Source organism: Morus notabilis, unplaced genomic scaffold (assembly GCF_000414095.1).
Source record: "Morus notabilis unplaced genomic scaffold, ASM41409v2 Scaffold2235, whole genome shotgun sequence".
NCBI classification, from domain to species: domain Eukaryota; kingdom Viridiplantae; phylum Streptophyta; class Magnoliopsida; order Rosales; family Moraceae; genus Morus; species Morus notabilis.
The window spans coordinates 132,538-149,450 of record NW_010360708.1 but is presented as its reverse complement, the minus strand read 5'-3'; the positions used below and the strand labels follow the sequence as shown (position 1 = coordinate 149,450).

Sequence of the window (16,913 nt, the reverse complement as noted above, 5' to 3'; positions counted from 1 at the left end):
AACATTAATTAAGAGACTAGTGAGGATAATCATTCACAAGTGATAACTAAACATTTTCCCTTCTACAAAAGGGAAACCGTGAACAATACATATCCACAAAATTACTTCTCAAGTTCTCTGACGTAATCTTTTGGTCAAAAAGAAAAATTTAAACACACATGTAGAAAAAGCAAAAGATTTATCCACAACTATAAAAGACTAATGAGACTTTTCAACACTCCCTTACATGATTGAGTAGCTGCTATCAGATTGTGTCATCTCTCTAATTTTTTTTACAGGTTGGAGCGGAAAATTTAAACTAAAACTCAAACTTCTGAGAAAGAATATTGTAACAAAAATGTTAATTTGTGATTCTGAATGTGAAAAGAACGGGTTATTTCTATAACAATTAACAAAGCAAACCCCATTACTTATGGAAGAAGTTAGACTTATTGTAGGTACCTCTAATCAGATAAAAGCAGTCTTTTGTACTGAAATGTCATTTTCTGGTTGAAAGGAAGATTTTTTGGTGCGCATTCCTTTGATTGAGAGAATTTGGGTATGCGTATGGTGAGATGGGCTAGCCATCTGATATTTTTCTTTTCTAAAGAAATTTACATTACGGTATGAGATTTGAAGCGTCAAGGTTCTGTTTAGAATTGATCTCGTTTTTATTTTTTATATTTTTTAAGAAAGAAAAAATAAAAATATTTTTAAAATAGCGTTTGACGCAATAAAAATAAAAATAGAAATTAAAACGATTTTTTAATTTAATATAAAATGAAAAAAAAATAAAAAAATGACTTTTAATCATTTTTTATTTTTATTTTCTCCTCACTCGAACAGAGAGAGAGAGAGAGAAAGAAGGACATTATTAAATTTTTTTTTACACTGAAAATAATCTCTTGATAAAACTACCAAATGCATTTTTTAAAATGATTTCTGTCTGAAATTGAAAATGTTTTTATTTTCATTTTCATATAAAAAATAAAATTATTTTGAAACGAGTTCTAAAAACGCTCTAAGTTTCTGTTAATATGTATTAATTTTGCATATTTTTCATGTGATTGAATCTGATCTAACATTTAGAAATAGGGACGCATTATTCCTAGAACTAGTTTATAGAAATTAGAAAGCACTTTTTTTTTTGTGTGTGTAATAAAATTTATTAGATAGTTGCCCCCCTATTGTGCCCTTTTTTTTCCTGCCGTTCTCCATAGTGCGCTTGCTAGTTCCTTTTTCCCAGAAAAGTCACGCTATTTAAACTGTGTTAAACACGAAGGAAAACAATGGGCGATCATTTGTACTGAATTTTCTTCAGACAAATGGAAAACCATATTTGAGAATTTTTTTTTGTCTTTTATTTTACTATTCTATTATTTGCTGCTATTTGTTTTAGGATATGTTTATTTTAAAGGTTTTATATGATTTAAATTATGATTTTTAATTCTGTTATAGTATTTTTTTATAAAAAATTTAAAATTTAAATATTAAAATCATAAATTATGATTTAAATTCATAAATCAAGCAGTTATTTGTTTTACTATTCTTGCTACGAGTTTTTATTTTTCATTCTGATGGAATACCGAAAAAAATAAAAAAAACTTGTTAATCTGATTTCAATTCCCATAATAAATTGCAGTAAAGTCATCCAATCCGAAAGAAGAAAAGGACCGGATTAACATCATAGAAATACCAATCAGTGCTACTCCACACTACTGACTGTGTATCAATTTTTTTCCCAAATCATACAAAACAATTCTGCCTTTACGATGTGACAGATTAAAGATCCCCTAAAAGATTTCTCATTTCAAACACTGTTCTTATTACTTTTTTTTTTTTTTTTTTAAAAATTTTTTTTTTTTTTTTTTTTTTTTTTCATTTTGACGCCTTGTATTTTACTTAAATTATAAATGGTCCATTTAGTTCGTTGATTAAATTTTTAATTTGAATTGAGATATGATTTTATGTGAAAGCTTTTTACTGTAACAAATGAGTTAGGGCTTATTCGGTTGCATTTTTGAGTTATGTTGACTTAAGTGTAGATCTTGAGTTGAATTTGAGTTATAATTTGAGTTGAAGTTGTAACTTGAGTTTGTATTTAGATGTGCACATTTGAGTTATAATTTAAATTGAGAATCTATTTGAGTTTGTGTTTGGGTGGATCAAAACTTAAATTTATATTTAGATAGTATTTTAATAAAAACCCAATGGTGATGAAAAATTTTAATAGGGTATACTGGTGAGGTTTTATTCGTCGTTTCGTTATGAACGCATAGAAAAAAAATCATCTCAATCGGAATTAAAACGAAAAAGTTATGACGTTTTTAAGAATAGAAAAAATATTGTTCATTAACTTGAGTTTGAATTTAGGAACTTGAGTTGAATGGGAAACTTGAACTCAGATTAGCCCCTAACTCAAGTTCAAACTCAAATTTTACAAAAGAACATGAGATTGAATAAAGTTGTAACTTGAATTCAAACTTTTATTGAGTTTTACTCCAAAAGAACAAGCCTTTAAATATGACTGTTTCTGAGAACTTTTTACTATAGCAAAATTTAAATTCTAAACTCAAATTGATGAAATGAACGGGATTAAAGACACTTCTTTAATTGAGACATTTGCATCAATACATCTTCATTTTTTCAAAAAAAAAAAAAGAAAAGAAAAAAATAGGGACATCTCATCTATAAGTCCAGCATGATGGAATAGTGCATTTTGACACTGAAATATTTTTGAATACTAAAATACCCTTTCATCAAAAAGGTGTGTTGGGCCTCTATAGATTCAGTGAGTACAACGTGTACAAGACATACATGTGTAAGTACTGAATTCGGTAGTATCGATGCTGACGCGGACAAAACACACGGAAGAAGCTTTGTGAAATAACACATCAGAGTATTTTGAATACTAAAATACCCTTTCATCAAAAGGGTGTGTTGGGCCTCAATAGATTCAATGAGTACAACGTGTACAAGGTATACATGTGTAAGTACTGAATTCGGTAGTATCGATGCTGACGCAGACGAAACACACGGAAGGAGTTTTGTGAAATAACACATCAGAGCACAATGGGATGACTAACTAGAACACAAGACACTGAAAATGAAGTAAATTCTTTTCAGATAATGCAAAAATAAAAAGTAAGAACCTCAATACTCTCATTGTTAATACATCGTCCTTTACACAAATTCTTTGGACACATTACACAGCAAAGCCAAATCCTCAGAGATAAAACCAGCTCCAGTTCCATCTGTATGTATGAGTGGTTTTTCGTCTCTATAAACACGGTTTCCTGATTCATCCTGCAGTTTCAAACAAAAACTATTTAATTGGAACATAAGTGACAGTTAAAAACACTGCAACTCATATACAGAAAACGATTAGAGGATCATACCAGGCAGTAGACATCCTCAATAAAATCGACTTTCACAGAGGAGAGATCAATTTTCAGGCTGTGTCATGGATAACATCAGGGAAAACCTGAATGTGAAAGGAAGTACAATTAAATGACCAATGGAAGCTGCATATATACAGCTTTCTGAAAGAAAATACACCCCTCCAAAAAGGGAAGGGAAAGGATAAAAACACTTGCTTTCATGTTTTAGATAAGCTAAATCCCCATAACTTTGAAGATTTTCAAAAAATTCTTAAATGGTCAAAATTGTTAACCTGGTAATAGGCACTAAACCTACCAAATGAAGCTTAAGGCTTAGGTTCTATCTCTTCATTAGTTCCAAAGCATGCATAAAAAGGATTAATCATCTTGGAAATCAGTATTCTAAGCAAGCGAGAGAGAATTGCGTCTCAAGTTATGCATAATACCTTCAGAGTCAGTGGAGCCATGAATACATCAACAGACAACTTCATCCTGATCATAAGATTCTGACTACTAACTTCAGCTTCATTACCAACTGCGAAACGCTATCATCCTCCGTAAATATTAGCATCTCCACTCTGATATTCAATCCAGCTGCAACCAGGATCCTTCATAACCTGTTTATCTTTCATCAGATCTCTTACACCTCTAGCCTCATCCCATCTTCCTAGAGATGAATAAATATTGCCTAGAAGCACATACGGAGTAGCATCATGTGGGGCTAAGCTTAAAAGTTCATCTGCTGCTCTTTTGGCTAAAGTTACATTAGCATAAAGCCTACAAGAACTAAGCAAAACTTCCCACATGACTGGATCATCTTTATATGGCATCCTTTCTATAAGCACTTCGGCTTCTTCAAACCGACCTGCACGTCCAAGAGAATCAATAACGCAGGTATAATGATCTAAAACGGGTTCCACTCCATGTTCCTGCTCCATTGAGTCGAATATCTCAATACCTACATCAGTCAATCCTGAGTGGCTACAAGCAGTTAAAACAGCAACAAAAGTTATACCATCAGGTTTCTCACCTGATGCAATCATTTCCTTGTAAAGAGAAACAGCCTCATCTCCGCAGCCGTTTTGTGCGTACCCGTGTATCATCTCATTCCAAGTAACAGTGTTTTTAGTAGCCATTGTATTAAAAAACTGACGGGCTTCATCAATGTTACCACATTTGCAGTTCATATCAATGAGAGAACTCCCAACAAAGATATCATTTGTATATCCATCTTTTGTTATCAGAGCATGAACCTGTTTCCCTTGAAAAGAAGAAGAGAGCTTCGCACAACAACTTAGTACAGTAGAATAAGAAAATTGAGTGGGAAACATCCCATGTTGACGCATCTTCTTAAAGAGATCAAAAGCTTCCTTGTCTTGAGAATTAAGGGAAAACCCTGCTATTATTGAATTCCAACATACAATATCCAACAGAGGCATTTTATAGAATATGCGCTCTGCTAACTCTGTCTTCCCACACTTTGAATATGTGCCAATAAGTCCACTTGCCACGTATATATCAGAATGAAATTGAGCCTTAATTGAGGCAGCATGAATCTGTTTCCCAGCCTCGAGAAATCCCATTCCTGCGCACGAGCTGAGGGCAATAGTTAGAGTAGTTCGGTCTGGCAGCACATTTTGAAACTGCATTTCTCTGAAAAGCTTCACTGCGTCCTTGTGGTTTCCACTTTGGAAGTATCCAGATAGCATGGCATTCCATGAACTAACACTTGGGAATGACATGCTATCAAACATTTGGCGTCCGGTTTCTATGTCCCCAGACTTGATGCATGCTGCAAGCATATTAATATATGTGACCTCATCTGGCTCAAAACCAAGCTGACACATTCTTTGCACGCATTCTAGAGCCTTTCTGGTCTGATATGTTTGGCCATACCCAGCTATCATAACGTTCCAAGAAACGACATTGGCTAGTGGTAAATTAGCAAAAACCTTCTCTGTGGCATTTATGTCTCCATTCTTCGCGTACATATCAAGCAATGAATTATTCAGATGAAGATCTTCCTCAAACCCAAGTTTAATAGTAAGACAATGTACTTGTTTCCCACTCATATTAGAACAGAAAGCGTCATGCTGATCAAAAACACTAAATTCTTTAGATCCTCCTCTGGCACATACACCCATGATACTCGACAACGAGACAGAATCTATGTGAATCCCTTTCCTCAACATCATTCTAAACAACTGCAATGCCTTCAATACTCGATCCGTCTGTGCTAACCCACTCATCAAAGCTGTAAAAGTGACCTCATTAGGCTCAGACATGTCATCAAAAACTTGAACTGCATCACTAATAAGCCCACACTTAGCATACATAGACAGTAAAGCATTACTCACATATTTATTCTTCTCAAGACCAATCTTAAGAACAAGACCATGACATCTCTGACCACGCTCGACATCTAGCAATGCTCCACACGCACTAAACACACTCGCCAATGTGAAACGGGTAGGCATAAATCCTTCCAAAATCATGCTATCATAAACGTCCAACGCATTTCGTTCCAACCCATTTCGGACCAAAGCACTAATCACATTATTCCACGACACGATATTCCTGTCGGGCATTTTTACAAACAGTTCATGAGCATCTTGCAAATTTCCGGCCTTACAATGAGCACCCAGAATAGCGTTCCAAGAAAACACATCTTTCTTAGGAATTTTATCGAATGTGTGGTGAGCATAAGCAATATTGCTGCACTTGGAATACAATTCAATAAGACGATTAGAGAGGAAAGTGTTGAAGATAAGTCCATTACGGAATATATAAGCATGAATAAGCTTTCCAGCGAGATGGGCTTTCTTGTCTATGCAAAACTGCAAGAAGTTTGCTAAACGGGCACTTTGGCTTTCCATTTGATTAGTAACGGCTTATACTCAGTCAGGCGAAGAAGGAGGAGTTTGGAGTATTTATGTTGGATCGCATGGCAATTGTGGTCTGAGCGCAATTGAGTCATACGCGAGAGTTTCAACAAGTGGTGAGCGTGGCAGGTGTTGAGGCCGGAAGAATGGGCGCTCTCTTCGTCAGTTGGACTAGCTGCGGCTGCACATAATACAATCCAATTAGAATTTCCTTCAGAAATTTTGAAGAACTAATTTGTTGCACAAGCTAAATTATAATTTGAATGGTATAGGTGAGAAAAACACTTTAATAAAAATATTAAATTTAAATTTATATGAGAAAAAATATTGTAACAATATGATTTAGAATTTGTTGCACAAGCTAAATTATAATTTGAATGGTATAGGTGAGAAAAATACTTTAATAAAAATATTAAATTTAAATTTATATGAAAAAAAATATTGTAACAATATGATTTAATCATTTAATTATTTAGGTCATAAGCCTTAATAGTGGGCTTAGGGCGTTGATGATTGTAGCATTATTTTTACTTTTTTCAAAAGCCATAAACTATACAAAAATGCTAAACGGAGCCGTTCAGCTTCATAGACCCGTGGGGTGGATCTCAAGTCTTGTGGGGTTCACATGAGATCTATTTTCGTTCAGTTTATCGATTTGAGTTTTTAATTTAGGTTAATATATGACTTTATATGAGAGTTTTTAACTATAGTAAAAAAGTTAGATGTGACTTTTTGTGAGAGCTTTTAACTATAACAAAACTGTAATTGAAAACTCGAATCGGTGAAATAAACGAGATTCGTTCAGTTCACAGATTTGAGTTTTCAATTCGAGTTGAGATGTGATTTATGTGAGAGTTTTTCACTGTAGCATAAAAAGTTATATGTAACTTTTTATAAAAACTTTTAACTATAATAAAACTAGAATTGGTGAAATGAATACGGCCTTAATGTGTATGTGGAACTGCAATTCCGTGAGCAACTAGTATTATCAGTTTATGTTCTTTTTTAATTATTGTGTAATCATTTGGAGAAAAGAACAAATATTTACAATTTTATTGTTCTTTTCATAATTCAAGTTTTATTGTTACAGTATTTTTTCTTATAAAAAAGTTTAAATTCTTTTTTTATTACAATATTTTTCTTTCACATATACAAGTCAAATTCTCAACTTGAGTTATAAAACAAACATAACAAGTCTATAAAAGAAAATTTCATATTAGTATACTGTGTTTTAGCATAATCATCTTTTAAACATAAAAAATTCTAAAAAAAATTTTAAAAATTTTAAAACATTTAAAAATTAAGAAATAAAAATAATGTGTTTTAAAATAAAAATAATTTTAAAACATGTTCCTACCTTTGTCAACTTTTTTTCTAATGACGGCAGATCTTAATGAAAAAATTCATGTCAACTTTAGATTCATAACACAATTAAAAATTTTAGTTTATGTTATTTTTTGTTTTAAATGAGCTTTTATTATATTATAGTTTCCTCTCAAATAAATGGTGCACACTTTTCTCCTTAAAAATTTGGAGTCCGTCTGGTTCATAAGAATAAATAGAAAAGTTTAACGTGAATTTAAATTTAGTAAGAGAAAACATAATTATATCAAAAATATTTGACTAGTTATTTGAATTTATAAGGTGACGTTTGTTTCAAGAGTTATGTCTGATTTAGGATTATGGTTCTTGGTTCTGTTACAGTGTTTTTCTCTCATAAAAAATTTAAATTTTAAAAATCAGAATCATGAACTATGGTTTTGAACCTATGAACCAAATGTCACCTAAGTGTATGTTTGGTTGATGTATTTAAACTCGTGATTCTAATTCTATTATAGTGCTTTTCTCTCATAAAGAATTTAAATAAAAAAATTCTGAATTATAGTTATCTCACAAAATTCCCGTAATAAATCAAAACCACTGACATTAACGCATGAATGAAACAGACCCTAAAACAAACGCATAGATGATATTTTGTGTGAAGTTCTTTATGTGCCCATCTTGTTTTTTTTCCTTTTTTTCTTCTCTCATTTCTCAGTGAAGAGTGAAAATGAAATAGTCCTCAAGTTTCACGTAGAAGACAAAAAAAAAAAAAAAAAACACTTTTTATACTGATTCAAATTTCCACAATGAATTACAGTAAAGTCATCCAATCCAAAAGAAGAAAAGGACCATATTAACATGATAGAAATAGTTCAGTGTAAAAGCACAAAAACTAAGGACATCGTTGCCAAATACCTAAACCTTATAACTTGTGAAAGAAGCTTAAACTGAGTAGGCAGATCACATTTACGTCATATAAGGCAGCCTTTTGACTAAAAAATTCATTTTTAAAGTAAAAAGGATGTACGCATTTTTGGAGGGTTTTTTTTTTTTTTTTAATAGTGAATTTGAAGCTTGTTCTTCTCTATAATTTGAGTTATTATTTGAGTATCGTTCATTTTATCAATTTAAATTTTTAATTTTAATTTTATTACAGTTATAAATTATCATAAAAAGTCACATTTCATTTTTTCTGTTACAGTAAAAAATTCTCATATAAAATCACATCTCAATTTAAATTAAAAACTCAAATCAACGAATTAAATGAGATCTTGAATTTTGCATTATTTGAGTTATCATAATTTGAATTGTGTATGTGAGACATAACTATGTAGTAAAAAAATTAAATTTAAATTTTTATGAAGGAAAATATTGTAGTAATATGACTTTAGTCATAAGGCCTCATTCACTTCGCGGATTCGAGTTTTCAATTCGAGCTGAGATGTGACATTTTCTGATAGCTTTTCACTGTACCAGAAAAAGTTAGATGTGACATTTTTTGAGAGCTTTTCACTGTAGCAGAAAAAGTTAGATATGACATTTTCTGAGAGCTTTTTACTGTAGAAACATAAAACTAAAAACTCGAATCGGTGAAATGAACGAGACCAAAATAAAAATACTTTTAATAACTATAACGACAATTCATACCGTTAGGCTAAAACAAAATTTTTTTACCATAAATGTCGTTTTACGTGCGTTTATTATGAGAAAAAAATACTGTAAAAAATCATAAATTATAATATTATGCATTATAGACGAATACATGAAATAAATATCCCTTTAATCATTGTAGGAGTTGATTCGTCTTCATTAACGCTCGTTCAGACAATATTCATAGAAGCCGTACTAAGAGAAACTTTTTTTTTTTTTTAATCTCATGTTGTAGCACAAATATGCATAAATTGTTGCCTCGTTCATTTCGCTGATTCGAGTTTAGAATTTGAGTTTTGCTACAGTAAAAAGCTCTCACAAACAATCATATCTAACTTTTTTACTACAGTAAAAAGCTCTCACATAAAATCACATTTCAACTCGAATTAAAAATTCGAATCAGCGAACTAAACGGGCCCTGTATTTGTGCATACATACCAACAATAACTGATCAGAATTAGCAAAAAAAAACAAAAAACAAAAAAGCAATTTAAAGGTTTACCTTTTTCTTTAAAGGAGGACCTATCGAAGCTAATTTTAGTGCAATCCTTTTGTGTTAATTATAAAGTTCGACAGGTTTTATCAGCAATAAAGAAAAGAAAATAAAAGATGGAAAGAAAGAAGACAGCTAAGGGTGTCCTCCTTTTATCTTTTGCGCAAATTTTTAGAGTGAGAAACTGAAGTTGAATATCCACCCAAAACATTCCCATAAGACCCATTTTCCATTTGGTGGGGCTAACTATAACAAAGTGTCCGTTCATTTGATTTATTAAAGTCTATAGCCCGTTCATTTCGTTGATTCGAGTTTTTTTATAATAAAAAGCTATCACAAACAATCACATCTAACTTTTTTATTACAATAAAAAACTCTCACATAAAGTCACATCTCAACTCGAATCAACGAACTAAACGGACCTATAATTTTAATTCTTTTATAGAGTTTTTCTTTTATAAATAAATTTAAATAAATTTTTGTTGTTCCCAGGTCAATGTCTTCGAGAATCGTACACAAGAAAAGAAGAAGAAGAAGGACACAAGAATTACTTGGTTTGGATTTCTGGGAAATCCTAATCCAAGGGCAGAGGTTAAAAACCTCCAGTCCAATCCACTAATATGCAGAAAAACCAATTACAACCTCACAGACTTAATTCTTGATGAATCTCTCAATTACAAGCTTCCCCAAAAATTCTCACAGTTTCTCTCTCTAGCACTCACTGAGAAATCCAAACTCTGTTCTAGAAAGAGAAAGCACAAAGTGAAAATGAAAAACGTGAACAACTTATTTTCTGCTGTTTCTATTTTATACTACTTAAAAAATAGAACCTCTTATATTAACCTGAGTCAGAAAATTAACCACAATTAGTTAACTGAGATAGTTAAGTTTATCTCAACAACTAATTAGGCTGCAGTCGCATTAATTATAACAGACTTAACCTGTTAATAACTAACTCATAAATCAGAGTCACATTATTAACAATTTTTTTTATGATTCTCTCACAAAATTTATATCAATAAATCAGAATAAAACTCCAACTACTATGCTTCCCTTAGTAGAATGATTCACCAACCCATTATTACTAACAGTAGCTATCATGCAGTAAAAGAATTCATTTTTAACATGATTAAAGTCTCCTTTTTTATAAAAAGAAATATTTTTTAAGGGTAACAAAACTTAATATAATACAATAATGTAATTTTAAATCTTTAAACTATTTATATTATATTAATTTGATATTTAAAAAATTATAAATTATATATAGGCGTATGTGAGAAAGCTTTTTCTAAAGAATTATTTTAATAAGATAAGTAAAAAAGAATTATGAAATATTTTTTTAAAGAATTATTTTAATAAGATAAGAAAAAAAGATTATTTTAATAAATGACAGATTTTGTTAAATTAGAAAAACATCATATCTTTAAAATAGTCAATTACTAATGGAATGTTTGATTGAAAGGTTCGTCCACAGTTTTGAATTATAATTTTTGATTCTCTATAATATTTTTCTTTCACAAAAAATTGAATTTTAAAAATCAGAATAATGAATCATGGATTGACAAACGCGTGTGTTAATTTATCAATTTATTCTAAAAACTGAAGCTATTAGAACCTTTATGTGAGAATTTTTTATTATAATAAAAAAATTAAATGTAATTATTCTTAAAAAAATTTTATTATAATAAAACTTAAATTTTAAATTTAAATAGGTGATATGGTCTAAATTTATATTCGTTTTTGTTTTGGGTATGAAATTTTTTGACGGGCTACAAGATTCTGATTTGATTTGACTGATGCAACATTTTTAAGCTCACTATAAATTTATGTGAGATTCCGTTCCATTACTATTCTCCTCACTCTCTCACCTCCTTTATTTCCTTATCTTGCTGAGGAAGGAACTTCATTACATCATTAGTATATGATCGAGCGGGAAAACCGAGTATATATACACACACACACACGCATCAATTGTGCTCACTTCAAAATTCACGTCTTGACACAAACACACTCTGTCTCTCTCAAAAAAAATAAAAAAACTCTACTCATCTCTCTGTCCGTACGAGCAAAAACACAGAACAGCCATGGAGGGTCTTCGCGAGGAAGTGCCTCTTCCCCGTTCGGTGGACGAGTTGATCGACAAAATCTGCGCTGATCAGAGCCAGGCGCACCCGGAGGCCAAGTTGCGGTGGAGGCTGGCGCAGCGCGGCGAAGAAGGGGCTCTGGAGATCCTCCGCACTATCGCCACCACCAAAATCAAGAGAAGCCTCTCCGGTTTTATCATCCACTTGCTCGAGAGGTCCTCCTCTCCTCGTTCGACGCCGCCCAAAAGGCTCCGCCTTTCCGATTCCCCGACCTCCGGTTCCGGAGTTTCGGACAAGGTTATCACCGTCCAGTGTTATGCTCCTCCGAAAGGTGATCGTTGAAATGCCGATCTGTTCTTTGATTTTACTGAAGAGAGAATTTCGTTTTATGTGTGTGTGGTAATTACTGATAATAGCTGGGTTGTCGTTGTGGTTCAGGTGCGACTGAGGCTGTTTCTCGCTGTCTCTTTCTAGAAGCTCCCACAGAAGGCGGAGAAGCGGTGATGGCGGCTTTGGGGGAATTAGAGTTCAGGAAACAGTTCCTGATACTCAATTACATTGGCAGGTGTTATAAAGTTTTCTCCTTTTTTTGTTTTTGTAGTTCTGGTTTGGGGATTATCATCAATTTTTTTTTTGTTACCGTCCTTGAACCTCACAGCAATGAGCTTCAGACAGTTCTAAGGGCTGAAGAAATTAGAAACCTCAAAGGTCTCCAAATGGTGGAGTTCGAAAGGAAACTGTGGGATCGCTTTGGCGTAAGATATGTTGATCCACAAGACCGTGTAGTGGTGAGTGTCAATTCTTGTACTTTTGGATTTGTTTTCATAATTATCTCATGAGTGATTATTTTCTTTTTTAGCCCTTTCTGTTGTGCCTTTAAAGTGAAAGTTCTCTCTCTGTCTTTTTTTTTTTTTTTTTTTTGCTTTTGTAATTTTAGATGCTAGTTTTAATATTTGCATTCTGGAGACAAAATTTTCCCGGCAAGGTTTACCTGTTTTTAGTAACTTGTTTAGTTGTCATAATTCCCTCTTTTTTTTTTTTTTTGGGTCTTTTGCAGAATAATGATTGGGATCCTGAACGAACCCACCTCTATCATTGTCATGTTTCCACGGAAGGACGTTTTAGATTCAAGGTAGGTGGGGGGGGGGGGTTTTTTTTTTTTTTTTTTTTTTTTTTTTTTCTTTTTTCCCCGCATAGCTGTATTTCCATTCACACATGATCACAAACACGCAAATGCTTGTCGATGAACTTACTTAAATAATAGGAATAATCTTTTGATTCTAGCACTCGAATCAACAGCGCTTCTTCCCCCCTTATTTAAGGGGTTATATTCATATCTCAAACCTTACAGTGATGCACATCAGATATGTGTTTTGTCTTCTCACTTCTTAGCACTAGGCGTATTTGTTATTCTTTCTGGAATAATGAAGCTGTCTTTTTGTTCTTTTTGTCAGTTCCAAACCGACTAGCATTCATAGAGCACTTGATATGGCAGTTCATAATTGTATTCATTTATTCTTAGTGGTGATGTACTCAAGTCCATGAGGCTATAATTGGTTTGCGGCTTAATTCGTGGCTGTATATTGAATTATCATTTACTTTGACTTCTAATCCAGGGCCCTTATCTGGACAAAACGAAAACTCACTTGCAAAGGGAGCTAGGGGACGACAATGTTTTAATGGTGAAATTTGGCGAAGAAATAAAGGGAAACTCCTGTCTTGCTTCACGTCGCCCTTACTATGCTGGCTACAGTAGCATAGCTAGAGAAGGCATTGTAGTTGGTTTACGCCGATATCACTTCTTTGGTGAGACTTTTCTGAACTCTTTGCATTCCAATTTTTTAATGTCCAGATAAACTCATGTTATTGTTAGTTAAGGGATCATTATCATTAGTTCAAACTTCAAACTGGACACGCTAATGCTGATTTTTCTATTTAATCTTTGTTCTTTTTCTCGCACTAGGTTTGGAATCCTTTACGACATCTTTCTTTCTATCTTTCTGTCCCCTGTCCCTGAATGGTGGAGACACCTCATACTCATTCCTTGATTTTTGTCAGGCTTATGGCACTTATTACTTGTATAATGACGTATTCAATGACGCCCATATGCACATGCCTAACCTTCTCATCTTGTTCATCTATACAATCTCTCATTTTTCTCTTCATCTTTGCTCTTGATTCTTCTAGGATTCACAAAAACATGTGCATAAATTCATGTGGGAATATTCTTGTACTAATAGGATTCACCCATGTCTGTGTTCAATTATATGTTTGAAAATTTCAATGTTTTCTAGGATTTTTTTTTGGTTAGCTACAGTTATGAGAATGGGATAAAAAATCAGCTTTTCACCTTAGGAAACTAAAATCTTGGCTATTTCTTACTTATATTCAAGATGGTCATTCTTCTTACAGCTTCATCTTATTAGATTCTGCTATACTATTTTTTTTTTTCTAACTATTAATCCGTTTTGAATCCTGGCAATGTTAACAACCATTTTGATCAATCTCATTATGATTTGGTCAGTTTTTAAAGATGGCGGAAAGGAAGATGGCGTTAAGTGTTTTTTTGTTCGCACCCATTCAGATGCACTCGTTGATCAGAATGCACCATATAAATTATCTAATATATCAATTTCTGAAGCAAGACATCTGTTTATGCATGCACACACAGTCTCTACTGTAGCTAAGTATATGGCTAGGTACGTTTTGACATGAAAGATTTCTTTTCAAATGCAGTTTTTATACAGTTTTCATCGATCATTTACTTGTACTATCCTTCTTGTAAGTTCAGGTTGTCACTAATTTTGTCCAATACATTTTGCCTCCTGAATACTGATAAACTATCTTCTGTGCAAATGAAGATAATTGATGATATATATTGCATGGTATGATCTTCTAATTTATTCCTATGTAGTGCTGCTTAATTATGATGTATTCTAGTTAATACTTTTTTTGAAGTTGCAGAATGAACGTGGTGATCCTATCTGTAAAGACGGAAAACTTCTTATTCATACAGACGGGACTGGATATATATCAGAGGATTTGGCTCGTTTATGTCCCAACATTGTACACGGAGGGATTTGCATCAATGATAAGGATATTGAGGTTTTCACTTTTAGATTTTACCCTTTCTTTTTAGCAAGCATGTGGTGCTATGAGATGATATCAGAAGTTTATTTTTGGAGTTCTTGCAAATTTCTGGGCTCTACATAGTGCCTGTATTAAGACCTAATATTAATGTTAACCAATGTTGTTAGAAATGAGAAGGTACATAACATAAATGATTGCCATATTTAGTCTATTAAAATTTATAAGACATGCAATTAACAACAGAACTTCATAGTGAGTAAATGTTGAAAATACATGTTGAGGTTTTTTTTTTTTTTTTTAGCTCGTTTGGAAGGTATACTCAAACCATGCTTCTTGATTCTGATGTTTGAAATTTAAATTTTTTGTGAGAGAAAAATACCGTAGCAGAATCAATGATTTGAGTTTGAGTATACGAAACAAGCCCCACCCCCCCCCCCCCCCCCCCACCCCCCCCCCCCCCCCCCAAAAGATGTTTTTAGTTTGCAATTAGTTTAAGCTATAAAACACACAGCATCATCTTACATCTTATGCTCCTAATCTGTTGTTTTGAGCCTCCTCCGGTAGTGATTTCATCTACTTCGTGAATTTTCCTGAAACTGATTAATAGTATTTTCCATCCAGCTAATGTTAATCTGATCAGACTGAGTACGAGAGCTTTTTCATTCTCGTATCGTCTTCATATCTTTAAATTTTTATTTTCATACGTGTGTACGTAATGACTATCTTTGGTTTTGACTTACTCTTTTATTTACGATGCTAGATGATTCATAATCATGATGGGCATGTGGACAATGTTGAGGAGCACGAATGGCTAGGAATTAAGACGCAAGAACCAGTATGCAGCTAAAGCTCTGGCCATTACTTCTCTCTTCTCCTCTTACACGCACACACATACAATTTTCCTTTTCTGAAGTACTATTGACTAACATAAGTTCATTTTTGCTCGTACGTTTCATTTAATATTTTACACCGCTTCTCTGTAGCCTATATTGATACAATCCCGTCTGTTTAACAAAGGCTATGCAATTAAAGGAACATTTCTTGTGGACAAGAGGGTATGTATTTTCTTTCCTCTCCGCCAATCATACGCTGTTAGTTGAAAACAAGGCCTCATTAGCTTGTCTATTGTATTGCTACATATTAGCTTCCATATAATTTGGATTGTCTCACACAATTATATATATACATATATATATATATATATATATATATTTGAGTGGACACACAATAACATTTGGTGGATGCTAAGTTCGAACATTTCAAGTAGCCCAACCTAATTGGGGTCCATAGAGAATCCTTAGTTCACAATTTATCATCCGTTGACTTTAGGTTGAGGTGATACTTGACCCCCGGCAAATGAATATTTGTAGTCTGCTTGGGAGTAGTTTCAGCATCATTGGTAGGGGTTTGTGCTTACATAGTCATGCAAAATGAGAAAAAGTTTTCTCCCCTATTTTCTTTTTTGTTTGAGACATTTCGTAATTATCTAATTTTTTCTGATATAAAGTCCTATCTCCTGTTCCAAATTTGTAGCTTGGCCCCAAAACAATCGAGGTTCGGCGTTCAATGGTTAAAGTTGAGCCTGACCCAGATCTGTTGGACAATCTTACACTGAATTCATTGGAAGTAGTTGGGACCAGGTATATCAAGCAAACTTTTATCTTTGAGGTGTATTTCATTTGTATGCTCCCTTCTTTTTATGAGAGTTGCCTATTATCTACCGTGTACCACATGGTGTATTTTCCTATTTTGGTTTATACACTGAGTTTGTCTGAAAACGTGTAGTGTGATTGAGGGGTAAACAAAAAACCTTTGTGCCCGTTTGTTTTCATTTTTCACGTTTTCTGAGGAAGAAAAATTGAAACGGGAAAGGAAAATGCGTTTCGAAGGATCCGTACCAAAACCAAAAATAAAAACGTTTTTGGATTTTTCCCAAAAACTAACTTTTTTCTGAAAACGGATTAAATCCGTTTTTATTTTCCTTTTTATTTTCTCCCTTCGTTCTTCTCTCTCTTCTCCGACTGCCCACCCC

At 33.0% G+C, this 16,913-nt stretch overlaps 2 protein-coding genes across 2 annotated transcripts in view; one reads left to right on the top strand and one right to left on the bottom strand.

The window, feature by feature from the left end:
• Positions 1-3,221: 3,221 nt before the first annotated feature.
• Positions 3,222-6,538, bottom strand: LOC21394173 (pentatricopeptide repeat-containing protein At4g20770). Its single transcript, XM_010097058.2, has 3 exons — positions 3,806-6,538; positions 3,378-3,463; positions 3,222-3,285 (listed from the first exon to the last, which is right to left on the bottom strand). Exon 1 carries the CDS (start codon positions 6,233-6,235, stop codon positions 3,908-3,910), a length of 2,328 nt encoding a protein of 775 aa, XP_010095360.1. The 5' UTR covers positions 6,236-6,538; the 3' UTR covers positions 3,222-3,285; positions 3,378-3,463; positions 3,806-3,907.
• Positions 6,539-11,583: 5,045 nt separating this feature from the next.
• The window catches only part of LOC112091389 (probable RNA-dependent RNA polymerase 3), a 6,451-nt gene continuing 1,121 nt past the window's right edge, over positions 11,584-16,913 (top strand). The window contains exons 1-11 of the mRNA XM_024164921.1: positions 11,584-12,122; positions 12,230-12,356; positions 12,450-12,579; positions 12,849-12,923; positions 13,408-13,597; positions 14,316-14,490; positions 14,583-14,676; positions 14,756-14,896; positions 15,642-15,716; positions 15,865-15,936; positions 16,415-16,521. Of these exons, the coding sequence (XP_024020689.1) occupies positions 11,792-12,122; positions 12,230-12,356; positions 12,450-12,579; positions 12,849-12,923; positions 13,408-13,597; positions 14,316-14,490; positions 14,583-14,676; positions 14,756-14,896; positions 15,642-15,716; positions 15,865-15,936; positions 16,415-16,521 (1,517 nt within the window). The 5' untranslated portion in view covers positions 11,584-11,791. The remainder of the gene's footprint in view (positions 12,123-12,229; positions 12,357-12,449; positions 12,580-12,848; positions 12,924-13,407; positions 13,598-14,315; positions 14,491-14,582; positions 14,677-14,755; positions 14,897-15,641; positions 15,717-15,864; positions 15,937-16,414; positions 16,522-16,913) is intronic.

Excerpts from the sequence above, each read along its gene's own strand:
- LOC21394173 (XM_010097058.2), bottom strand. The coding sequence starts at position 6,235 with ATGGAAAGCCAAAGTGCCCGTTTAGCAAACTTCTTGCAGTTTTGCATA.